Here is a 27429-nt window from a genome sequence, read left to right on the forward strand (position 1 = left end):
ATCGATTTAGAATGTGAGCTGTAAGAGTTAGTGATCAGGTGACATAAATTGGGAAGAAATTTAATTAACTAACACATGATGATTTCCTTGTCCTACCATCCATCCCAGGATGGAGGGAATTCCTATTTGTAAATAAACAAAATAGTTTAGATTGCTCAATATGGGTAATGTGTTCCTTATTTTTTTCACAAAGTTCAACTTCCATGTAGGTATTCTAATGGAAAATATATTGGATTTAAAGTATTTCCGACAGCACACAGACGATGCTGTCCAGTGTTGATTGATGCATTGGACAATGGGATAGTTCTGAATGCAGGCTGAGCTTATCTGTCAGGCATTGCGCATTGAGGCGTACAGTCTAAATTCTTTTTTCCTAATTACTGAAAAAGCCAGTTTTCTTTGTGTTACATTGGTTGCATTCGTTTTTCTTTTTCTTTAGAGGTTTGGAGAATCGAGCGAGGAATGAATATTTCACAGCACTCTTCAGGCTCCCCAGGGAAGAAAATCTGGATGACATACTTGACTGTTTTCTTTGGATCCCTTTTTGCCATGCCCACGCATTTGGAAAAATGTTCATTGCCGATAATTACATCTGCTTCAGTAGCCAGGATGGGAGTCAATGCAATGTTATCATTCCTTTGCGGGAGGTAATATTTAATGAACAGAATTGTTTAACGTTTAGTGTTAAAAATGTCCAGGGAAAAACTCATTTCAAATTTTTCTTGGATATTTCATAACTGGGTTTTAAGCCTTAGCTTATAAATCCAGCTTAAAAGTGCCTTCTCTGGGAACTACAGTGAAAATATTTACACTACATTTGCATCGAGGAAGCTTATTAACCTACATTGTAGGTTCAGGTTGCAAAGTTTTTCTGCTGCTGTCTTTACAAGGAGGTATCAGGGAGCTAGGCACTTTGTTAGAGGAAAAGGAGAAGAATTTGGAGGATGAGTGTACCATGAGTATCATTTTCACTGTTTGCCTTTTTGGTGGGGAAAGGGTGCGGGGTGGTGTTGATGGCTGGGAAAAGGGTTAAAAATTTGAAAAATGACCAGGTTCATTGTTCCCAGTTCTACATTGCTTAAACATTTTACTCCAGAGCGATGCTGATCTGAAACCTACTGACCTGGTAGTGAGCATTTCATGTTTCAATTTATACCTGTATTGCTCTACTGGCAGAGTTGCATTATCAGTTTTATGCTCGAAGGGCTTTCGCTTTCACGCTGCTCCAGTTTTAGTGTAAATAGGGCTATAAATTCTTGCGTAAGAATGGTATCCTGTTTTCTCAAAAACGTTGCTGCAATGTTAGGTATGTTAGCTAATCAGAATTAATGTTTTGGTTGTTGCAACATAGCAAACTGCAGCTTTATAGTATTGAGGTTTATGAAAGCAATATCGTCCTGCTCAAATTTATGTACAAGTGCTGTAAAACAGATTGTTCCATATTGCAATTATGAATCGCAAAACATATCTCTGCAGTTAAACTATTTCCAATATTTTTGTCACCTTTCTCCACGCCCCTTTCTACTCCCTACATGCCATAAGTTAGCTTTAGGTTGTGAAAATGCAGACATCAAATTGATATGAGGTCTCTGACAGGTCATGGGTATGGACACGCCGGACAGCTCAGGCAAACACATCTCCTTCAGTACCAGATGTAAAATAACTTTCCGCTTCACTGAAATTAAAGACAGCGAAGGCCTTGTGAAGAAATTGGAAGGAAAACTGAACTGTGGCACAAGTGCACCACGCGCTTTGGGAAATGAAGAGGTAAAGACCTTTTGAGAGATTGTGATGTGTACTACTTACAAAAGTGGCCCTGAAATTTGGTGGTGCATGTAGTTTGAGTTCCAGAACGCCTGCTGTGAAATTATGGGACTGCAGTTTGTACCCGTCATCTTGCACAGCAAGCGTCTGAACTTGTACTCTTGCTCACTGATGATGATGTTATTCCTGGGCTTCTCCCATGGGTCTGCTAGCATGTGTTTTTAGTTGGCTGAATCCTATGAGCAGGTTACCTGCCTTATTGGCTAGGGATGGCATGTGACAGTCAAGTCCCAAATAAAGCAAGAACCAAAATGCCTTTAAGACTTGCATTCAAAGCAGATTATATCCTGAGTCAGAGATCAGAATAAAAGCTGCATGGCAATAACATTGCACAGTATTACCCCTAACTATGGAAAGTAATTATAGTGCGTTTCATAACCTCAGGACATCCCAAAGTGTTATAATGTAGGAAGCATAGCAACTAAATTTCACACAGCAAGGCCCCTCAAACTGAAATCAAATAAATGACTGGATAAGATTATTTCATGATGGATGAATGATAAATATTGGTTAGGACAGTGGGAGAACACCAATACTGTTCTTTGAATTATGCCATGCAATCTTTTATGTCTCTGAGAGGGCAAGCAGTGCATTATTTTAACATTTTATCTGAAAGATGGTGACTCCAACAGTGCAGCACTCCTTCAGAACTACACTGAATAGTCAGCCTGGGTTAGTGCTCGAGTCTCTGGAGTAGGTCTTGAACCCATGATCTGCTGACTTCGAGACGAGAGTGCTACTACTTGAGTCAAGGTAATGTCCAAATATTCTGTGTTAAAGCACTGCAATGACCTGTTGGATAGCCTTGTATGTGAAATTCCTGACCCAAACCCGACACATCGTCGGGCCCCGTCGGGGTCGGGTTGGATAGCAGGCGTTTACCCATGTGCTGATGTAAAGGCCTGCTACCCGACCCAATCCCGATGGGACCTGATGACAGGTCGGGTCACGCATTCGGGCCCGGTCAGGTTTCCTTTGCCAACCTTTATTCTGTGTTCCTATTTTTCATTGGCTTAAAATCCAATGCTTTTAGAGAGATGAATCAAATTCTACTTTTCATGTGTGGTAAAACTTTATTATATGGCACTACTGTGCCTCTTCGGTGTCCTCGCGCCATTGAAAGAAAAATGGAGAACTACCAACCGGCTGATGAAATAATCGGGTTGAGAGTCGGTGCTTAAACCAGATTGCATTAAGAGTACATATAACATTTCTGTTAACTGTAAACCTGCTTTACAGGTACCTTTAGCGACCTGGCAGCTTTCTGTTCGATCTGAACAGAGTATTTGTTGTCTCACTTAAAAAAAATATCTTGTGATGCTCAGCGGCTGATACGGTGCTGCTGACTGTTTACACACATCACTGGGGGATCAGGAAAATATATTTACATAATATATTTGATGCCATTAAATGCTATGTGAAAATGGCCATAATTTTCATGTCAATTAAAGCAATCATTAATTTTGACTAGGTAGTATTGACTAGAATAGGGAAGCTAAATCCTTTATTATCTGTAATTTTGTCACTCTTTTTGAAACATGGTGTAACTAGATAGGAAATGATTTTGACCATAAAGCATGATGAGATTGAGGCAGAAAATGTTGGAAACCAGCAGCATCTGTGGAGAGAAAAACAGCGTGAGCGTTTTGGTTCAGTGATCCTTCAGCGGTGAAGGGTCGTGACCTGAAATGTTAACTCTGTTTCTCTCTTCACAGATGCTGCCAAAACCTACTGAGTGTTTGTTTCCAACACTCTTTCTGTCTCAGATTTCCAGCATCCACAGTATTTTGCTCTCTTAGATGAGTTGAACCTATTTCACCTATCGAACACATTCCTTCTCTAGAACAATGTACAGGCTGCTCTCTCTGACAACCTGACCCGACCCATGGTACAATTTTTTTTTTCTTTCTTCGTAGGAATCATGTCGAAAGAGTTCTCAGGAAAAAAACACTTTCTTTGGCCATGATGGTTTACCTTCATTTACTGGTGATCAACCCAGTGCACTGCTTAAAGAAAGCAGTAAAACAGTTAATACTGAAGCACTGATGACAGTCTTTCACCCACAAGATGCAGAAAATCTGGATTCAAAAATGGTAAATAACCAGTGCATTAAATACTGCTGAGCATTTTGTTGCATCATTTCTGTTGTATCTGATAAAAAGGCTGTGCTTCCAACCAGTAAAAGCAGCCAAATGATCACCTTCACATTCAAGAATGGATGTGTAGCTACCATGAGAACTAGTGGGACAGAGCCTAAAATTAAATATTATGCAGAATTATGTGCACCACCTGGAAATAGGTAACATTTTAGTTGAAACTTCTAAAATAGCAATATTATTTCCCCCAACAACCCCACTGCCTTGTGGGCGTCTCGGGAGAGACCAAGGCTAAGGGAGTAAACCCTAACAGAAAATCCGGAGCGGAACCCCGTAGGCGGTCATGTGTCACCTTTGGCATGTTTCCGGCGGTTCCTGCAGCCATACTGGTGCCAAACGTCGTGTCCTGCACTCCTTTGGACCCCACCAGAAAGGCCGAGAGGGGGGTTTTGACGACTGGGCAACTCTCAACCTCCATAAATTTGCCCAGGCATGCGCCATGGAGAGGTCACTCCATAGTTGCCTCACAGCGACTGAAACAACACGGAAGGCAGCAGTTACGGGTTATAAGTCTGCAGCACCTGTGGAAGAGCCTGTCACTCCAGAATTGGCCTTTATAGCCACTCCAGGCGCTGCTTCACAAACCACTGACCACCTCCAGGCGCGTATCCATTGTCTCTCGAGATAAGGAGGCCCAAATTTGAATTTGAATTTGATTTCTGTTGTGGCCTTCAGTGAAATGGATAAATATGTTTAGTTGAATTATGGTTTGTTGACTTGCAGGTTTACCTTGTTAGGGTGTAATTTAGTATACTCAGTATGATATATTGCTGCAATACACAAATGCTTTGAAATGCTGGACTGAAATAGTTATGCTTTTAAAAAAAAACCTCCAGGTTATTTTTTTTTTGTGGCATTTGTAACTTTATTTAAAAATATGTTGCAAAATGAGGGTGGGCAGTACTGTGGATTCAGGTCTCCCCCCCCCCCCCCCCCCCCTCCCACTGCTGCCTGCACAGGCAACATATAAAACCCATTAGGTAATTCTCAACTGAGCTCCCAGTGGGGATGAGTCAAGTGAAGTAAGCTGCCTATAATATTACACAAGTTGCCATGAGCGTATGGGGTTGACTGGAGTGAAAAATGGAAATATTCACATATGTGCAGTAGAGGATACATTTCTGAAGTTGAGGTTGGAGCACATTGTACAAGTCAAGTAAAAGGAGCTAATTTGAAGTTTTTAGCACTAAAATATGGAATCGTCTTTTCAAAAAAAGCCAGCAATTTATAAAACTGGACATTCACTGATCAACACATTTACAATTATCAAATAATTTGAATGAATTGACTGTGAATGAAGAGTAGACACTTAGCTGACTGGGGAGAGCTTGATGCTTACACATGGAGTGGAGGTTGGGGGGATGCAGTGGGGGGGGGGGGGGGGGGGGGGGAAGAGAGAGAAATATTCCATTCCCTGTCATTGACATTTCTTTCTCTGATTCACCTGCATTCACTAGAGTTGTCAAATAAAGATGCATGTTAAGTGGGGTCTGAAGAGAATATGCAAAATTTAAAATCGTCTAACATTTCCCATCAGTCAATTGATACCACCCCAGTATAGGCATGAAGTTTAAATCTAGATTTAGTTTTGTACCTTATACAAGCAACATTCTTATTACATATTTTTAATACCAATTTTCAAAACCTAATTGCGGTCCAGTGGCACAACAAATTGGGTATTAGATTTGTGTACCATAAGGAAGTTGGTATTGTGCTTGTGTCTGCTGTTCTTGCATTGTAAATTGCTATTCTCAGTCCAAATACTAGGGAAGCCACACAACAAGAGAAAGTCTAACCACCTCTCCTTGACATTCAGTGGCATTAACATTACTAAATCTCCCCCCCCCCCCCCCCCCCCCCAACCCACCATCAGCATCCTGGGGATTACCATTGACCAGGAACTTAACAGGACCAGCCATGTAAATACTGTGGCTGCAAGAGCAGATGAGAGGCTGGGAATTATGCAGCGAATGACTCACCTCCTGACTCCCCAAAACCTATCCACTGTCTACAAGGCACAAGTCAGAAGCGTGATGGAATATTCTGCACTTGCCTGGATGAGTGCAGCTCCAATAAAACTCATGAAGCTCGATACCATCCAGGACAAAGCACCTCATCCACCACCTTAAACATTTGCTCCCTCTGACAGCAGTGTATACCATCTACAGGAGACACTGCAGCAACTTGCCTGGACTCCTTCAACAGCACCTCCCAAACCCGTGACCTCTATCCCTTACAGGAAGAAGGGCAGCAGACGCATGGGAAATCAACCACCTGCAAGTTTTCCTCCGTCACACACCATTCTGACTTAGAATTATATCGTTGATCCTTCACTGTTGCTTGGTCAGAATCCTAGAACACTCCCCCACACCTCTGCCACCCACCCCCACCAACAGCACTGTGGGTGTACCTAGACAAGGACTCCAACAGGTCAAGAAAGTGGCTCACCACCACCTTCTCGAGGGCAGTTGGGGATGGGCAATAATTGCTGGCGTTGCCAGTGATGCTCACATCCCATGAACAAATAAAAAAAAAAATGACACTTCTTCCCCTCTAACTCCCAAAGAAAATAAGTACACATGGGCTGATATTGGTGCTTGGTACTTCATTGTATGTTTTAGATGTTTTTGAATCTGAATGAGTGCAGTTTTTCTTTGTGCAAATTTTGCAATGAGGTGGATTTAAAAAAACAAAATTGATCATCTTCCTTTTGCGGCTGTTGATCCCCCTGGGTTGGTATTGTTAATTGATCTGATGTCACACAAGAATAAATGATTTGAAATGACAATGAAGTAAATTTTAGCCCATTTGCCTGTATAATATATAGATTACATCTTGGCAGTGTTTAAAAAAAAAAATTCTCCAGTTTAAAAACCAAATAAACGTCTCATCAACATTTGGATCGAATGCATCATTGGCAATGCAGTATTTGAGGTGCCAGTGGGATACAGCATTGAGTGTTCCACCTAGGCTGAGAGGTGCTGCTGAACAGCTTAAAGCATTTCACAGATCAGGAAAGCAAATCTGAGAGTTTGTCAAATCCCGCTAATTTTATGCACCTCTGATTTGCTGGTTGAGTAGCAGAATGTGTAGATGGATGGGAATGAGTTGCCTGCTGTCCTTAGAAGGATCCTGAAAGGAGGTGGGTATCAATATTGTGCAGGTTTTTGTCAGAAGTTCCAGAATTACTGACCCTTGTTGAATGCTGATGCTCTGGCTTATGGCCATTCTTCATATTGTAATTTACTTAGTAGTGTGGTTCATACTTTATTTAGTCCGAGCCTGTAATATGGGTGTATTTTAGACAGTTTCTTAGTGACACTTAATACACTAGTTCGTATTGTTTGCATGGAGTAGACTACTCCAATGTTTGCAATAATACAGGTTGAACACTTTTTTTGAAAGATTGAAACTTGAAGTTGGGCCAACTCATCTCTCTCAAACGTCTGACTAATTGAGCTCTTGGCTGGAATTTTATGGAGGCCTCCTACCCCACTGATTCTCCCAGGAGGCCTCATAATTCCAGGGCCTCCTGCGTTGCTGCTGCTCTCGCTGGGTGCAGTCCCTGCAGTGGCCGTCGCTCCCAGCAGCACTGCTGGGACTAAGAAGCTGCTGGCCTTGATTGGCCAGCAGCTCTTGGGGACGGGCCCGAGACCAATTCAGGGCCTGGGCCATGTAAGATCACAGCATGGCTTCCAGGCCCGGTGGAGGCAGGCTCACCTCTGACTTTCTGACCAGTGGGTGGGACCTTCGCCCTGACGTAAATTTCCAGCCTTTGTGTCTATTCTGCAATGGTTAAATTTCAGAATCTTGCTGGTTTAAATATTGTCCTTTGATGTTTTGGACCTTTGATCTCAAAAGCAGGATGCTGGATCCTAAGCTATTTGCTTGGGTGATTTCATTGTGCTGTTTGTGTTTAAATGGTCTTGACAGAAATCCAGTAATGTTAATTTAACGAATTGAAATAGCCCATAAATTGACCATATGTAAATCGTGATTTTTTTTTTACAAGAACAACCCCAATATATAAATGTGATGCAGATCTTGTGTGAATTGCTTAGCACAGACTTAGCAGTATGCATTTGGTATCTGAGGTGCTATCTACAGCCGGAGGCAAGTCTGTTGCTTGGTGGTGGTGCATTTTGAGTGTTGAACCAGACTTGCTCAGGATGCCAGTATGAATCGGTCTAAAATATTTCACTTTTTTGTTGGCAATAGCTTTTAGAATAAGTAATTGGGCAAGAAGTACTTTTTATCTTCACTTATCAGTAATGTAACTTTATCATATTACCTCATTGGGCTGGATTTTGTTCTCCCGATGTCAGGCTCCATAGCCTGGGATGGCGGGGGGCGGAAAATTGGAGGAGCAGCGGCCCACCATGGAACCTGTCACTGGGATTACCAGGCCCGATCTTCCTGGCGGCGGGGAAACTCCGTGGCGGGCACTCCGCCGCTCTGCAACGAGACCCGACTTTACATATTTAAATTACCAGTTTGCATGAATTAAAATCTAATCCCAACGATCTTGCCTGCAGTTCCTGATCTTCAGCACAATGGGTGGCACTCACGCGCCTTCATTTTCCCGCCTAGGGAAAGCTGACGCCACCGAGGTGGGGAAGGGAGGAGCTCTGCATTTGTAGTGTAGTGGGGAGGGGGGGATGGGGTGAATTCTACATTTTTAGTGCAGTGGAGGCAGGGGAAGGGGTGAACTCTGCACTTAGTGCAGTTGGGGGGAGGGAGAAGGGGTCAACTCTGCATTGGTAGTGTAGTGGGGGGGGTGGAAATGGGGGCAAATATGTATTTTTGGCATAGTTGGGTGGTGGGGGACAGGGACAACTCTGCACTTTCTTCAGAGAGCTGACAGCTCTTTAAAAATGGCGCTAGCGTGTGCGCAGAAATAGTTGCCACTGTTCACAGCGTCGCCGAGGCCACCCCCACCACATGATTGCTGTGGGTGGGCGTGCGGCTGCCCTGCATATGATAATGAGCCGCTGGGTTCAAGATCGCATCGGCACGTGGCTCATGCGTGCCGGTGGCCATATTCTACACTCTCCGCAGTGTGTGGGACCACAATATTCAGCCCATTCTGTCTGCTTGCTCTCCTGCATTCTATCTCTGCAACCTTAAGAGCTTCCAGCTTAGTGACGTACAGGCTGCATTGATTACAGGATAAGTCCACAAGAAGGCTGACTAATTATAGGTTGTTCAGATTTCCGTTGTATGACATTCAGAACAGTAACTCAATCCTTTATAGATTTCTGTTGCGATTTCTTCAAAATATGCAATAGAAAAGAGCGCAAAATTGTTTAATATTGTAGGACGTTACTTAGCAGCATCAGTGATTTGAAATGATAAATATTTGGCGTATGATAAAACTTTTTTTAATAAACTGTTGAAAAATATTTGGTTACAGTTAAAACATGCTTTTAATGCTTTTTGTCAATTCATTCTTTCACCACAAACTGAAAATGCTTAAGAGAACCATTGTATCCCCTGTATTTGTGTCCAGGAAAAATAAATATTTTCTTCATGCTTCATGGATAGATCACGCCTAGGTTGAAGTATAATTTATATAGTGTATCATGTGCCATAGCAAAACATACAAGTTGTATGCAGAAAAATACTTCCCATTCCGTTACCAGTATAAAATATATTGGGTGTTATTTGAGAATGAGCTTATTTTAAACTGATGCTTTCTTTGTGACTTGCAGTTGAAAGAAACGATGAAAGTGCAATCGTGGAACATTCATTTTGTGGAATATGGCCATGGAGTGTGTATGTTTCGCACTAAAAAGACTCGAGATCTGGTAATGAGAGGAATTCCAGAAGCCTTAAGAGGAGAACTTTGGTTACTGTTCTCAGGTTTGTAGTGTCAATAGTGTGATTATGAAAAAAAACTTTTGAAATACTTTAAGTTTAGTAACTCAAAGAAGCTTTCAGAAATGAACAAAGTGTGCTCCAATTTTTAAGAAGTGTGGAGAATGCTTATACAAGTCTTGTTTACAGAATTGTATTCTTTTTAAAAACCTAGGCCATTCCATCTCCTTTTTAACTCTTGGGGAGATAGTGATGTGGTGGGGGGAATTTTTAACAGGCAAGAATGAGTGATTGGGGTTGTGTGCCTAGTTAAATTAGAAAAATGCACAATGCGGCAACTTTTCTAGGTGTAACTGAGGCATGAGTAACCTCTCTCGAGCCGGCGCGAACATTAGCCCAGGCGGTCAGCAAATAAAACTCGATTTAAGTTGATAATTGCAAGCAAGTGAGGGCTTCTAGCCATGAATTTAACTTTATTTTGGTTTCTACACCCTCAATACAGGTTTCCTGGGACGGAAAGCGGAGAATGAAATGAAACGAGGTCCTGCTGTTAACTTTAGCAGGATCTCCAGTGTTCCTAGGTTTCCTGGCCGCACTGACCACACCACCGTCCCCCCAACCTCCCTGTAAACATAGGGGCCAACGTTTCTCAAATTTTGCATTATTTGTCTCTAGTGATGGTCTCCCTCCTGGAATGCAATGCATTCAGAACAGTTAGCGGAGGATTTTTTTTAAACTATGAAAATCCAGTAGACAAGATCTTGAGCTGGAGATGATTTACTTGATTATTCTAACCATAAATTTCAAGGTGTGTGGAGAACCCTTTTGGGTAAATCCTTTTATATCAGAATTTTATGTTTTTGCAAGTAGCTGTTTCCACTGATTTTTTTGAGTTCAGTTCAACAAAACAAACTGAGTATGAGAGTATAAGAAAAATGCAATATTTCTTTTTAGATCAACTCCTTGGCTGGAAGTTTAATGCCCCTCTTTCCCCCCCCCCCCCCCCCTCCCATGCAAGAGGGCTAGGAGGCTAGCGGGGCAGGTGCATAAAGGTGTGTGGGGGGTGGGGGGGTTGCTGTGGCCGTCACCTACCCGCCCCCACTGCTATTTTACCAGCAGCGGGGGAGGTGGTATTACAGAATTATATCCACCTGTGAACTTCCCAATTAATTGCCTCTTCACCTGAGGGGGCCGCCTAGTGATACCTGGCGGCTTCCTTACGGGCTGGGGTACGGAGGCGGGGGGTGGTCTTGATCGGGTGCTCTGTGCCTCACGACGGCTCCCCAAGCAGCCACCGCCTCACTGTTAAATTCCGATCCTTGTGTATAGGTATATCTAATGCTACCTTACTCATCATGGACCGTGGCAACATAATGTAAGGTTTGTGTGTTTGTCTACCCATAGGTGCAGATAATGACATGGCTGCTCATCCTGGTTATTACACCGAGTTGGTGGAAAGGTCAATGGGTACCTGTTCTTTGGCCACGGACGAGATAGAACGTGATCTGCATCGCTCACTGCCTGAACACCCAGCATTCCAAAGTGATACAGGCATCTCTGCACTGAGGAGAGTTCTCACAGCTTATGCTTCCCGGAACCCTAAAATAGGCTACTGTCAGGTTGGAGCTGCTATCTTACTGCCAAGTGATTCAGTAATGTTTTATTATTTTGAATTATAATCCTTTCAGCCAGGGTTTTTTTGTAGTATCAAGGCAACAGTATGCAAAGAAAACTTTGACCTTTATTCTGCATAATTTTAGATTGTGACCAGGATAAAATTCTGTTGAGCAGAAATCTCAGAAGTGGCAGATCAACAATCAAGGGAAGGAAATTCACAATTTTAGTTAATTTTTTCTAATCTTTAAGCTTCTTTTCCTGGCTAAGGTATTGATTTGAGTTGGTTTGAGAATTAAATTTATTTGAACTGATTTGGATATTCAAACTGGTTGAAACTCCCACGTTACTGTGTGTGTATTTGTCATTTATTTTAGGTAAGTGGGGTCCCTTAGGGGGTGGAGATGCCTTAAAGATGGCGTATCTGGTTATGGAAGTTTGAAATTAAGTCAACACTCTGGGGCAGACTCTTTAATCTGATACCTGAACCAGGCTGGTCTGCAGTACTCCAGGGCACTGTTGATGATTGATCAGCTAGCCTAGTTTCACTAATGCAACTTTGAGGGGTAATTAGACTTGGCTGAGATTCTTCCTCCTCAGCTGCAGATGACACTGGCTTGCAGAGTTCCATTGGGTAGGATGTTCCCAGCTAGGCAAGCATCAGGAAATTTTCCGATGCTCTTCACTAGCAAGTAGTGCAGTTTCGACTGTACATACTTGAGTTCCTAAGCCTCAGCTCTCCCAACTGTTGCTAAGCTGCCTGCACTTGGGTAAGTGGGCTGGGTCCCTCTGGGAATATTGTGAGCACTCCATAACAAGCGAAGAAAAACTCTGCAGATTTTTCAGTAGCTTTATTTGGAGACTCTTCAGTTTGATGGTGGGTTTTTCACCTGTCCAATATCTGCTAGAAGAAAAATTTGCATTGTATTTTACATCAGTTTCTATAGTACAACGTTGGAAGTAATAATTATTCTAAGTCAAAAGTGAATAGGGTAGTACAGTGGCTATGGTATGACAGAATTGTATCCACCTGCAAACTTCCCAGACTCCAGCACACCCCCATCATCGTCAACCCTGACTATGTCCTGTTCCATTAGCACAGTGATTAGTCAGATTTCATGTGATGCTTGAAAGGCTTGTGTAAAATGCATTTCTTGGTTTCTGGAGGTTACATTAATAATAGCAATTTAATGTAGAGTGTGATGTGATGGCAGTTTAAGCATCTTTTCTTTCTTGCACTTCACCTGCGTAGGCGATGAACATTTTGACGTCTGTTTTACTGCTTTACGCTAAAGAGGAAGAAGCCTTCTGGTTACTCGTCGCTGTGTGTGAAAGAATGCTGCCAGATTACTTCAATCGCCGAATAATTGGTAAGACTTTAAGAATGAAAGTGTATGCGTTTTTATTTCTTCAACAATTATGTGGTGCCAAATAAGGGCTATCAGGGAATCGGCACTGCGACATTGAACATGTTAATTAACTTACCTGGACCGGGCGGCCGTCCCACGCCGATATTCCGGCCGGTGACCAGAAGTCCCGTGCCTTCCAATCCCCATTTGGGAATTCAAGGTGAGATACAGGTGGGGAGGAGGAAGGAGTTTAATTTTCAGGTCGGGGTTGGTGGGGAGCAGGAAACAGAGAAAACTTATTCAATTGGCTGAGGAGATGATTGGAAGGGGTTGAAGGGTAAAGATCATAAAGTTTGGGGGTGAAAGGTCAGGACCGGCAAAAATGATTTTCGGGGGGGAGAGGGAAATGAATTTATTGGTTGATGATTGGGGGTGGAAGAGGGGCTTTGATGGGTACTTTACCTTTAATTTAAATAAAAACATCAATGTTCTCTTTAAAAATTTAAATTGCCAGTAAGGGCTTGCAGCCATTGCCAGGTACGGAGCAACCGCCCCCTCTATGTCACCAGGGGCGGCCGTTCCGCCCCCTCCATTTAAATGAGCCCCTGTGCGAAATATCGCAAGGGACTCGGTGGCGGCGGCTCCACGCGGCAGACCGCCAACTTCAAAAGCACGCCGCCACAATTTATGACGCGTTAGTAAAATCCAGCCCGTACTGCTGTCCATTTGCTCCATAAACAAACTTTTTAGTGCTGTCCTAGTTGAATCAGCATTTTGTTATCTGTCAAGGGTTGAAAACCGTTTTGCTACTTGATGCCAGGAACTCGATAGCACTGATCAGCATTGAGATATTTTCTGCTTATGTGCATCAAACTCTATCCAGCACAAGGGCAAATTGCATCTGGTCCATCCCTGGAGGTAATTACTAATTCCTCCACAGACTAACTTTTCCTCTGGTTACTGAGGACACGCTTCCAGACTCTTGATCTGTCAGCTCAGGTCTTGATAATGTTAGGGACAGTACCAATGTCACAGCCCAGGCACAGTTTGGCTCTTTTTGGACTCTATTCGTTCACAGATATGGCTGTGCTTCTGTGGTAACTTGTTACTGGTTTAAAAATGCTGCATCTTGGGGTCAGTTTTCATAATGACATTAATTCAGATGCATGCTAGTCTACTTGGCAGTAGGCTTGCATCTTAATTTCTGTTCTGATTGCTATATCATGCTTCCACCACCCCCCCAGACAATTTGCCTGATGTACATTGTCGACGTTTTGAAGTTCAAAAACAGTTTCCTCGAGTAAACTGACATAGTGTGTGATGTGTTATGTAAAATGAGCATACAAGAGGCTGAGAGCCAGCACTTTAAATGTGGCAGTTCTCCTTAATTCACTTGTGCATTTGGATAATGGTCCCAGATTATGGTGCTGATTTACTATGATAGTGACAGTCACATGTGCATATTTCAGATTCCTTAGTTTTCTTTTATATAGCTCTAGTAAAATGAAAGGGTTAACACCACAAATTCTTCTTTGTTTTCAAGTCTTTGACCCATTGTTGCATTGTCCTTGTCGTTAGTTCTTGCCTATAATTAGATCAGCTTGAATTGCTGTTTGAACCTAATCTGAAATGAAATATTCCTGTGGCATTTTGTGGAAGATTTTACTTTCAAGTGGAATTTTGTGTTCATTGCTGAGTGTTTTTGCAATACTTTTGGTTTTAATAGAATGCATTTCAATGACAAATGCATAGCAAGTGGGTTTCAGTATATTTCAAAGTCTACATGCTTGTCATTTAATTAGATCCAGAATATTGTTAACAGTGGCTAACTTAAAACTTGTTAATTTAAAACTGAACTTAAAATAAAATTGAAATTTATTGCTTACCAATAATTTAAATGGCTTCAGTTAGTTTGAAAAAACAACTGAGCTGCTTGCCCAAAATATTCATGAATTGATTTGAGATGATGTTGAAGTAGTATTTTTGCTCCTGAAGGTTAGAGGATTCAGTGGCAGAAAATGGAACAATGTTTGTCGCAAGCCCTCCTAGGTCAATTGGTTAGATTCAAGATCCCTGTACTCTGCCCCACTAACTCTCACCCTCACCAGAATGCTCTCCGCTGCAACTGTGCAGTTATTGCATTCCCTAATCATTCTTGTGGCCTGAATTAAGACTGTAATTACGTCCATTTTTATCCCCCCTGTGGTCCTTTGTCTAACTGACAACTCGGCTGAGACTAAAATTCATTCCTCGTGACTTTTATAGCCAGTAGGGAGATGACTTTTTTTGAACAGCATTCATTGTATTATTGCAAAATCTTGTTTTGAAAAGGAGAGTATAAACCTTCCTGAAATGTTGTCATATTACTACATTTAAAATTGAACTTAACACTCCGTTATAAATCCATGTACATGGTTTAAATCCCACTGATTGACACTTGCTTTCTCAAAAGATTCACCATTGTAGTCTGCCATCATCTTCACTTTGTCAGGGAGACTACTCATATTCTAACCTCTTAGTTCTGTTCCATGTAAGATGACTTTCAGCCATGAACCTATTGAAGGGTGGAGCAAGCTCAAAGGGCCGAGTGGCCTACTCCTCCTAATTTGTGTGTTCGTATATTTTTATTTATTTTACTTAGAGATACAGCACTGAAACAGGCCCTTCGGCCCACCGCGTCTGTGCCGACCAAGAACCACCCATTTATACTAACCCTACAGTAATCCCATATTCCCTACCACCTACCGACACTAGGGGCAATTTACAATGGCCAATTTACCTATCACCTGCAAATCTTTGGCGGAGGGAGGAAACCGGAGCATCCAGCGAAAACCCACACGGTCACAGGGAGAACTTGCAAACTCCGCACAGACAGTACCCAGAATTGAAGCCGGGTCTCTGGAGCTGTGAGGCTGCGGTGCTAACCACTGCGCCGCCCTCGCCGCTGTGCTGCCCTTGCCCCCCTCACCAGTCTGGCTTTAGTTTGAACCCAAGTCTGCAAGATCAGAGAGGCAGCATTTTAATCCACTGTGCTTGGCTCTACTTCTTTCCTCAAAGTGCTTTTTTAATGGATATTGATAAAATTTTCTTTGTTTTCACTCTTTAGCAGGGTAGTTTACTGCAATCTGCATTGCAGAGATAAAACACTAACCCCAGTATTTGCATGAGGCATGTAAATTGATTTGTAATAGTTCTATCTGACACGAACTAATACTAAAACGACGACACAATTTTGTTGGTCAGCTATTTTGCTTTTGACTCACGGTCTTCTCACAGGTGAATGAGCACTTTGTTCAGTCACTGATTCAAACTAATTTGCCCTTTGAAATTGTTGAATGCATACAAATTCTGAAAATATTGCTATTTTGAGTCAGCTTCAATGAAGGGTGCTTAAGGGCAATAATGATTTTTAAAAAAGCATATCTAGTTATCAACGTGTTCTTATTTTAACAGGTGCTCTGGTTGATCAAGCAGTTTTTGAAGAATTTATTCGAAGCCACCTTCCTCAGTTGACTGACCACATGGCAGACATGACTTTTTTTTCATCTGTCTCTTTGTCTTGGTTTCTCACTATCTTTATTTCTGTGTTGCCCATTGAAAGTGCAGTAAATGTCGTTGACTGCTTTTTCTATGATGGTATCAAGGCAATCCTGCAGCTGGGTCTGGCAATTCTAGATTATAACATGGACAAGCTACTACTCTGTAAAGATGATGCTGAAGCGGTGACTATCTTAAACAAGTATGGTTCTTGAATTTTAATTTTTCTTTGCTATAAATTCTCATGTTATTTAAATCACTGCTCAAGGAGTCTGGATGAAGTATAGTCTTCAGGTGAAATGAGGTTGAAAGGCGAGGGATAATTGGTCCAGGGCACATAAATATAATTCAGTCCCCATTCTGAAGTCCTACAATCTATTTATATTTTTAAATTCCTGTTATGATTTCTGGTGTCCACATGTATAATACTGTTCATGTAAACTTGTAATTTCACTCTTCTACCAGTGGTGGTACCGACGCGTCTGTACCAGAGGGAGTGTGTACTTAGCGTGACAAGATTATATATTCTTGCGTGTAAGTTTGAGATACATAGATAGATATGGATGTGTGTCTATGCATTACTGCTCCTCCAGGGCCCACAAAATAATCTGAGCTGCTATTGCCCAGGACTGCCACCCTGTGAAGTTGTGACCTCCTTGTCCCTGACCTTGCAACTTGTTGGCAGCTGCCTCAGCCTGATCTTAAGGACTCAATCTGCCAGGAATAAATGAAGCTGGGGGATGGGGACTTCTTGCCTACTGAAATGTGTGGTCTACCAGTGCATTCTGACAGTCGCCCAAAAGTCGGATTAGACTCCATTGAGTCCATAATTAATTCTCCCTTCCCTGACTACAGTGCTAAATGTTCTCGTGTGATTTATTGAATTTTAATGGTAGTTGTGAAACTTATAAATTTAGATATATTTTCAAAGAATATTTGTAGAATTCACTGTCACGTTTGTGATTGTAATTTGTGTAGACAGTTTGAGAGTCCTGTCATTCTCCAGTGTTTAGCTACATCTTGGTTTTAATGCCTTTTTCAATAAACAATATGAAATTTCCTTACAGGTTTTTTGATAATGTTACTAACAAGGACAGCCCTTTACCACCAATGTCACATCATCCGCCTATTGGCAGTGATGAGCCACATCCTCACGTTAAAGTGGACATAACTGAGCTTATCGGGGAATCTTATGAGGTTGGTGAGCAAGGCTGATGCTACTGCTGTTTAAACATGTAAAAATTAATAAAGCAGAAATAGATTGTTCTGTCAATCTGGATATTACTGTGAGGCACATACAGTGCCTGAAATTGGAAAAGCAAGATGATGTCAGGATCCCTTTACACTGGAAAACTGATTTCTCCAACCTCTGCTCGCTACCTCAACTCCCTGGAGAAAAAAAAAAGGTAGTCAAAGTAGCCCAGAAAAGTGGGTACTGAGCCCTAACGTTAGAGGCCTCCCAAGCTTTTAATCTGCAGAATGGTGCTGCTGTGTTCCAATCAAAAATAGCTCCCTTGGTCTCCTTGCACAAGAATCTTCACAACCATAGGGCAGAGTTTATGAATAGCCATAGTGTCTATCGTTTTATGTCATGAGACATTCAATGTATTGATTTTGTGATATAGCTGTCACTGCCAAATGATTGCATGAGGGTCATGTATAAGGACTAAATTGTTAATGTATATTTTTGCACTAGTTTTAAAAAAATGTTTTGAGTCGTAAATATTGCAGAATATGGTGACCTTATGACCTTGATGCAAAAAATTCTGAACAATGTCAGTCAGAGCTGTTTTTCAAGAGCTGTACTGTTGAATTCATACTTTAAAACTTGATTTTCTGCGCCGTAACACCAAACAAAATTTAAGCAAAAGCAAGTACTGGATGTTGCTGGTCTTGGGTTTAATAGTCTTTCAAATGATTGATAGAAGCTAAGAAACAAAATGCACTTAACCACATTGAATTGAAGATGAGCATAAAATTACAGAGATATTAATAGATTAAGCGGGCAAAACTGTGCAAAATGTGAGGTCAACCACTTTGGATCTAAAAAGGATACAACAGAGTACTTTCTAAATGGTGAAAAGCTAGAAACAGCGGAAGTCCAGAGAGACTCGCGGGTCCATGTACACAGATCATTAAAATATCATGAACATGCATAAAAAAGAATCACAAAGGCTAATGGAATGCTGGCCTTTATATCCAGAGGATTAGAATAGTCATAGAGAGATACAGCACTGAAACAGGCCCTTTGGCCCACCGAGTCTGTGTCGACCAACACCCACCCACTTATACTAATCCTACATTAATCCCATATTCCCTACCACAGCCCCACCTTCCCTCAATTCTCCTACCACCGACCTACACTAGGGGCAATTTACCTATCAACCTGCAAGTCTTTGGCTGAGAGGAAACCGGAGCACCCGGCGGAAACCCACGTGGTCACAGGGAGAACTTGCAAACTCCGCACAGGCAGTACCCAGAACTGAACCCAGGTCGCTGGAGCTGTGAGGCTGCGGTGCTAACCACTGCACCACTGTGCCGAAGGGAGCAGAAGTCGTGCTTCAGCTATACAAAACCCTGGTTAGAGCACACCTGGAGTACTGAGAGCTGTTCTGGGCACCACACCTTAGGAAGGATATATTGACCTTGGAGGGAGTACCAGAATAATACCTGGACTCCAAGGGTTAAATTAAGAGGAGAGATTACACAAAGTAGGGTTGTATTGCCTGGAATTTAGAAGGTTAAGGGGTGATTTTCATTGTTAGGGGGAACAGGGTAAATAGAGAGAAACCATTTTCTCTATTTGGGGAGTCTAAGACCAGAGGACGTAACCTAAAAATTAGAGCCAGACCGTTTGAGGAGTGAAATTAGGAAACATTTCTACACGCAAAAGGTGGTAGAGGTTTGGCAGTCTCTTCACAAATGGCAATTGGTGCTAGATCAATTGATAATTGCAAATCTGAGATTAGTAGATTTTTGTTAGTTAAAAGTATTAATGGATATGGGGCAAGTTGGGTACACGGAGTTGGGTTGCAGATCAACCACGATCTTGTTGAATGGCGGAACACGCTCAAGGGGATAAATGGCCTCTTCCTGTTCCTATCTTCCCGTGAAGACCTGTACCACATTGTAACCTTCCACTGTAAGAGCAGTGATAGTTGACTCAATTGCTGCATTTGATTTCCGTTCCTGTATCCCTTCACTGATGGCTCATCTGCCCTCCCATTTATCTATTGCTAAGGTTTTTCAGTGACCACCTTGAAAGACTTCTAATTGTCTGCTCAGTTAACAATTTCCTTCCTGTTTTCATTGAATGAATTTACTCCTTTTATCCAGAGTATTTTATCAATATTTAATATAAAAATGCATGCTTGCTAATATTCCCTGTAATTGACTAAGTGAAATCATAAACCATTATCATTGCTACTTATTGGGAAGGATTAAAAAAAAAACAATAATTTGAATATTTTTTCTACATAAGTAAAATATTTGAATCTGATTTTAATTTTTGTTTTTGCAGAAATATGGTGATATTCAATCAATGGAAGTTGAAAGTATGCGACGAAGGAATAGGCTGTATGTGATTCAGACTCTAGAAGACACCACAAAACAGAATGTGGTAAATTCTGTTTTGTCTTAGAATGAGCAGATACATGCACAGTGCATTGAAGTATTCACATATTGTGTGGTTAATGGAAGTTTTTCTTTGGAGCTAAGGGAGGTTGACTTTTTGTTTTGCTCCAAACATTTTTGGTATTCGCTGACCTACTTAGCTCTGCATACCCTCGAGTGTATTGCTTATAAAGTGGAAGGACAAACTATTTTCAGCACCTAACTTATCATGAGGTAGGAGCTCAAATATCTACCAATGATTTCGAAAGTTGTTTTAATTAATTCCAGCAAACAATTCTTTTGAGTGAAGGGTAGGCAGGCACTCTGCTCTCAGGCCTGTACCAGCCTTGTTCTTTAGCTGGATGATGTATCAAAACAGCTTAGATTAACATTCTAACCTATTCTCCCTGTCTACGTGCAAAGCAAATCATTTCACTGGTGCCACTTTTCACCTTGCTTGGCCATTTTCTTCTCCCCATTATCATGATGGCTCTGCACTGAGATCAGGATTTCATGTTGAGACTCGTAGGTGTGCATCTCTGTCTGCTCAGGTTTACCCACTTACTGGCAACCTTTACATACAAACGTATAAAGATGAAGGACAGGAAAGACCAGCTGGTCCATCAAGTCTCTGCTATAATGCCATGGTGTGATTTATATTCGCCATCAGCCTCATCCGTCAGTACCAACCTACTAGCCAAACAATCTCCCTGGAGAGGACAATTTATGGAACAGCTTTGGGAAATCCCTTCCTGACTCCCACCCCCTCCCAAATACATGCAAACAAGTTCCAGGAGGCTCCAATGACTTGGAATCACCCTCTTCCCCTTTTAATATTCAGGCACTAGCTGCTTTAATGAAAAGATTTATGTGGCTGAACCGTAGATTCAAATCAAAATGAATTTAACTTGGCCCTTATCTCTCTTTTGGGACTCTGTTTAAACACCTTACTTGATTAAATGAAAGCAATTGTGCATGACTTTATTGTGGTTTATTGAAGTTTAGACAATGTTAACTCAATTGACATCTGTTGTGTTATTTGCAGGTAAGGTACTCTGCCTGACATAGTAAAGTGTCTCCATTTTTATGATCAGTATCAGTCTGCATAATGTTCTGTTGCCTCTTCATTGCCAGTTTTGATCCATGTTTTATTTTCCAGGAGATCATTTATCACGCATTTCTAGATCAATTCTGTAATTATTGTGGTTATATCCTGGCCTACCAAAGCAGTTGTCTTAGATCTGCTGTATTCCACTTAAATGTATATAAGGTGTAGAAAATTATATGTTCTAGAATAATTTTTCTAACATTCTTTCACAAATTATGAATAACATGTTTATTTCTGAATTGTATATATCTCCTAAATGAATGACCTTGGTCGGTACTGATGGGATATAGTTTGTGTAGTATGTCAGAGTGATACAGTAGCCTGATTTGGACTTGCAGTATTAAATATCGTTGCTATATTTAACATTGTGAACCCTTTGTGTATTTTAGCTGCGAGTTGTATCTCAGGAAGTGATGTTCAGTCCTAAAGAAGTAGAAGAACTCTTCGAGCTGTTTAAGGTCACTCAAAATCCATTTGTAACTTTTGTAAATTGTTTGACTACTTTAGCCAAATTCTGTCAGGCAATATTTCCCACAAGTGTGTGTGGATATTATTTTTTACATACATATCTTGTGTCGAGCAGACATCTGTCACATAATACCCTTTAAAAGAGACATCTAGAAGTGTGGCACGTCAAGGCTTCACATTTATCGGGCAAAAATCTATGGCTGAAATAATCACTTAACTCTTAAGTAGCCAATTAAATATTTGTTCAGAAATAGTAAATGACACTAAATTGAACCAGGAAAACAATCTGATGGTTTAAACAATTTCTTGATACTTTTTGACTGCCATTTTCTTCTTTTACTCAGGTCGGTGTGTACAGCTGGTAATAATATTTATAATATAACTACCTTCTTAAATTACAACCGTGACTACACTTCAAAAGTACTTCATTGGCTGTAAAGCGCTTTGTGACGTCCTGTGGTTGAGAGGTGCTATATAAATGCCAGTCTTTACTTTCTATCAGAAGGGGGCAGAATGTGCAAATGCTTCTGGTGGGGTAAAACACACTGAATCTACCCTTAGAAATGTCTGGAAGGCGTTTCTGTACATAAGCATGCCCTTCACTTGAGCATTCCTGAGTTAAATCACTCCACCATTGGTGGCTATGCCTTTTAGATGCCTCGGTCCCAAGCTCAGGAGTTCCCTCCTTAAACCTCTCCACCTCTCCCCCTTTTTCCTCCTTTAAGCCATGGCTTAAAACCTGCCCTTTGACCAAGCTTTTTGGCCATCTGCCCTAATATCTCCTTATGTGGCTCAGTTTCAAATTTTGTTTGTAAAGCTCCTGTGAAGCATCTTGAGACATTTTACTACAATAAAGCTGCTACATAAATGCAAGTTATTGTTCGCTCTGTGTCTCACGCTCTCTGGTTCCCTGTGTAACAGTCGAAGGAAATCTGAGCGATATACCCGATTTTGGATATTTGCTGATTTTAGTTTCAGGGGAGAGAATGAAGACTTGCATGACTCAATTTAATGCTGTTTACTTGTTCCTCATTTGGAATTTTGCTTACTTGTGTGATTTGCTCACATTTGGTCAATCCAATACTTTGGCTCAACAGGGAAATGATTTTTGCAGCAGTTGCATTTTTGTTGGGAGGGTCCTATGGATTATGCAACAGACTCGTAAGTAAGAACATAAATAGGAGCAGGAGTAGGCATATGGCCCTTTGAGCCGCGCTGCTATTCAATGTGATCATGGCTGATCAGATCTTGGCCTCGACTCCACTATTCCTGCCTGTCCCCCATAACCCTTGTCTCCCCGATGGTTCAAAAACTTGTTTATTTCAGCCTTGAATATATTCAATGACTCGGCCTCCACAGCTCTCTGTGGTAGAGAATTCCGAAGATTCATGTCTCTCTGAGAGAAGAAATTCCTCCTCATCTCCGACTTAAATGAGTGACTGCTTATTCTGAAACAATGCCCCCTAGTTCTAGATTCCCCCCATGAGGGGAAACATCCTCTCAGCATCTACCCTGTCAAGCTCCCTCAGAATCTTATATGTTTCAATAGAGGCCAACATTCCATTTGCCTTTCTAATTATTTGCAGTACCTACATGCTCTCCATTTAAATAATCTGCTTTTCTTTTCTTCCCACCAAAGTGGATAACCTCACATTTTCCCACATGATACTCCATCTGCCAAGTTTTTGCCCACTCACTTAACCTATGTGTACCTCTTTGCAGACTTGGTGTTCTCCTCACAGCTTGCTTTACCACCTATCTTTGTATCATCAGCAAATTTGGCTGCAATACAGTCAGTCCCTTTGTCCAAGTCAACTTTCTCAATAATGGATTCCAGCATTTTCCCAATGTCAGATGTTTGGCTAACTAACCTATAGTTTCCTGCTTTTTGTCTCCCTCCTTTCTTTAATAGGGGTGTTTCTATTTGTGCTTTTCCAATCTGCTGGCACCTTTCCAGAAACTATGGAATTTTGAAGATGACAACCAAAGCGTCCACTATCTCTGCAGCTACTTCTTTTAAGACCCTAGGATACAGGCCATCGGGTCTAGGGGACTTGTCGGCCTTTAGTCCCATTAATTTGCTAGTACTTTTTCTCAAGTTGTTTTTATTTCCTCCTGCCCTTTTGTTCCATGGTTTTCTACTATTATTGGGGTGCATTTAGTATCTTCAACTGTGAAGACAGATACAAATATTTATTCAAAGTCTCTGCATTTCCTTGTTTCCTATTATTAATTCCCCAGTGTCATCCTCTAAGGGACCAACATTTACTTTAGCTCCTCTTCCTTTTTACATTCGTGTAGAGCCTGTTATTGTCTTTTTATGTTTCTTGCTAGTTGACTCTCACAATTATTTTCTCCCTTTTTTTAGTCATCCTTTGTTGGTTTCTAAAAATTTCCCAATCTTCTGGCCTGCCACTAATCTTTGCAGTATTGTATGCCTTTTCTTTCAGTTTGATACCATAATTAACTTCCTTAGTTAGCCCTGAATGGTTCATCCTTTTCATAAAGTCTTTGGATCTCAATGGAGTATATCTTTGTTGAGAATTATGAAATATCTCCTTAATTGTCTGCCACTGCTTAGCTACCATTTTACCTTTTAATCTATTTTCCTAGTCCACTTTAGCCAACTCTGTCTTCATACCTTTGTAATTGCCTTTGAGTTTAAGACACTAGTTTCAGACCCAAGTTTCCCACCCTAAAATTGAATACGAAATTCATCATGTTATGATCACTATTTCCTAGAGAATCCTTCACTATGAGAGGGGCTGAATGGCCTCCTGTTCCTGTGATATTTGATACCTTGCCGTTGTGATGGCTTTGAAAGGCATTACGCTGTGTGCACACTACTTTTGATTTATATAGGTTACCGGTGATCACTATCCACATGTGATATAAACATTTTTTTGTATTTAATTTTTCTTAAAGCATTGCCACTATCAAGTGACTTTAGTTTGTGCATTTAATTTCCCTTAACCAAAAAAGCTCCATATCTCATACTTCAGTGACACTGTATTGTGTGTTTTGAGTGAACTGTTTATAATTTAGATTTGTGTAAAGCAAGACCTCATGCATTTTTCATAGATTCACAACCTTGAACTGTACTTAGTAATTCTTGCTTCTTTTCAATCTATATATAAAGTGTGAACTTTTGTGGGAATCTGTGCAACCCGTTTTTAGAAAGTGTACCTTGTCTAACCAGGTGTGTTCAAGATGACTGAAGCAGTAACCTTTTGATTTGAGAGACTTAAATATTTCTCACTTTTTTCCTTTCTGTAGAAGGAGCATTTTTTAAGTTGTTACTGGATTCCACACAGTCCAGCGCTCAAGCACCATGATTCCAGTCTCCCATACCTAGAGCAGTATCAGATTGATAGTAAACAGTACTGCACACTGTTCAGGCTCCTGAGTCCTTGGTCCCACTCTGCGAATGCAGATTCGTTAGCCCTGTGGAGTTTCCGACTTCTGGATGAGGACTCTGACTGCCTCATCAATTTCAAAGAGTTTTCTTGTGTTCTAGGTAAAACATTTTGATTTTCAAACTGTTTTTTTAGAGCTTCATATTTTAGTATTAACTATTCCTGTGTAATGCAATGGCAAGATATTTGTGCTGAATATGGTTTAGCCTTTGTGATTGCTGGAATCTCAAGTCTCCACTACAACTGCAGAGACAGTGTAAAAGTGGTATTGCTTCATATCGATGATGCAGTAAATGCAGCCTGGATCTTGAATTAAGACACTCCCTAAAGAAGTAATTCTGTCAGATTTTGGGTTTCTTTTCAAAATCAGCAGATTTCTTCATCTCTGTTTTTATTTTATATCTAGTTGAATGTGCTGCTGGGAGTGGCAGCACCTTGAAGGAGTGCAGTCCAGACCATGGCATCAATGGGCAAGGGACTGAACAAGAGGGAATAGCAAAGAGTAGATATGCAGTCGTTAAAGGAGTTTCCATAATTGGAGGGACAAACAGGCATTTCTGCAGTTGTCATTGTGAATCCTGCATGGTGTGTTGCCTCCCTGGGGCCAGGGTAAAGGATATCACTGACAGAGTGCAGAATATTCTGCAGGAGGAAGGGAATGAGCCAGAAGTTGTGGCAACGATATAGAGCAAGCATTGAGGTCCTACAGTCAAATTTTGAGGAGCTAGGGAGGAAGATTAAAAAGTAGAAACTCGAAGCTAGTAATCTCTGGATTACTTCCAGTGTCACGTGCTAGCGAGAGTAGAAATAGGAAGATAGGGAGGATCAGTGCATGGCTTGAAGCATGGTACAGGAGGGAGGGCTTCAGATTCTTGGGTCATTGGGACCAGATCTGGTGTAGGAGGCACCGATTCAAAAGGGACAGGTTGCACCTCAACAGGACTGTGACCATTCTCCTCGCTGGGAGATTTACTAGTGTGGTTGAGAGGGTTTAAACTAAATTGGCAGGGGGGTGGGCACCAGCATATAGAAGTAGAAAAGAGGAATAAGGTGCATAAAGGTATGAGAGTGTTGGATAGTACTGGAGAAGGAAGTAATACCATATTAGATAGAAGCAGACTAAGAAGGACTACAAGGACAGGTTTGGAATGCATGCATGTATGTAAATGCACAAAGTGTGGTGAATAAGGTTCGTGAGCTACAAGTGCAAATAAGCGCATGTGGGATTATGATGTAGTGGCAATAATGGAAATGTGGCTTAAAAATGGTGAGGACTGGGCGCTTAATATTCATGGATGCAAAGTGTTCAGAAAAGAAAGGGAAGGGTAAAAGGGAAGTAGGGTGACAGTATTGATTAGGAAAGACATTGCAGTGTTGGAAAAGGAGGATGTCCTTGAGGCAAAGATGGAACCCATTTGGTTAGAATTGAAAAGCCAACAGGGTATGATCATGCTATTGGGTTATTCTATAGGCCTCCAAATACTGAGAAAAAGAGATAGGGGAGCAAATCTTCCAGAAATCAGAGATGTGCAAGAACTTTAGAGTGGTGATAGTGGCGGAATTTAATTACCCAAATATTGATTAGGATAATATTAGAATAAAAGCTAAGGAAGGGGAGAGATTTCTAAAATGTGTTCAGGAGAACTTTCTTGACCAGTATGTTGGAGAAGAGATATATATGTGATAGATATAGGACAGATGTCAGAGGTAGTTTCTTTACTCAGAGTAGTAGGGGCGTGGAACGCCCTTCCTGCAGCAGTAGTAGACTCGCCAACTTTAAGGGCATTTAAGTGGTCATTGGATAGACATATGGATGAAAATGGAATAGTGTAGGTCAGATGGTTTCACAGGTCGGCGCAACATCGAGGGCCGAAGGGCCTGTACTGCGCTGTAATGTTCTAATTCTAATTCTAAAGTAGAACTTCTAAATTGGAAGAGGACTAACTTCAATGGGATGAAGGGTAAAATGGAACTATTGACAGGAAAAACTCTAACAGAGCAATGGTTGATTTTTAATGAAGAGATGTTTCACATACAGGCTAGGTATATTCCAATAAAGGCGAAAGGTAAGGGATGCAAAGCCAGGGATCCTTGGATCACAAGGGAGATAGCGAATATGATGAAACAAAAAAATGATGTCGGGTGAATTCTTCAAGTGAGAACTAGGCCAAATACAACAAGTTGAGAGGGGAGGTGAAGAGGAAAATAAGACTGGCAAAGAGAGAATATGAGAATAGAATGGCAGGTTAACATAAAAAGGAACCCAACAATCTACCAGCATGTTAATAGCAAATGGGTACTAAGAAGTGGTATGGGTCCTATTAGAGACAAATGGGGTGATATATGCTTAGAAGTGCAGGGCAAGGCTAGAATACTTAATGAGTACTTTGTATCGGTGATTACTAAGGACAGTAAGTTGCAAATGGTTGTTTTTCAGACTGGAGGATGGTAGCCAGTGGTGTTCCCCAAGGGTCAGTGCTAGGCCCACTGCATTTTTTGATATCTATAAATGACTTGGATATTGGAAT

At 41.3% G+C, this 27429-nt stretch overlaps 1 protein-coding gene across 2 annotated transcripts in view; it reads left to right on the forward strand.

Annotated features, from left to right (window-relative positions):
• tbc1d8b (TBC1 domain family member 8B) overlaps window positions 1-27429 on the forward strand; it is an 89257-nt gene that overhangs the window by 49285 nt on the left and 12543 nt on the right. For both annotated transcript variants that reach the window (XM_068047147.1, XM_068047148.1), the window contains 11 exons: window positions 440-647; window positions 1597-1767; window positions 3741-3917; window positions 9692-9842; window positions 11202-11416; window positions 12664-12781; window positions 16214-16499; window positions 17365-17494; window positions 19818-19916; window positions 21407-21475; window positions 24762-25002. In XM_068047147.1, coding sequence (XP_067903248.1) covers window positions 440-647; window positions 1597-1767; window positions 3741-3917; window positions 9692-9842; window positions 11202-11416; window positions 12664-12781; window positions 16214-16499; window positions 17365-17494; window positions 19818-19916; window positions 21407-21475; window positions 24762-25002 — 1865 coding nt within the window. The remainder of the gene's footprint in view (window positions 1-439; window positions 648-1596; window positions 1768-3740; window positions 3918-9691; window positions 9843-11201; window positions 11417-12663; window positions 12782-16213; window positions 16500-17364; window positions 17495-19817; window positions 19917-21406; window positions 21476-24761; window positions 25003-27429) is intronic.

Source organism: Heterodontus francisci, chromosome 15, assembly GCF_036365525.1.
Source record: "Heterodontus francisci isolate sHetFra1 chromosome 15, sHetFra1.hap1, whole genome shotgun sequence".
NCBI lineage: Eukaryota > Metazoa > Chordata > Chondrichthyes > Heterodontiformes > Heterodontidae > Heterodontus > Heterodontus francisci.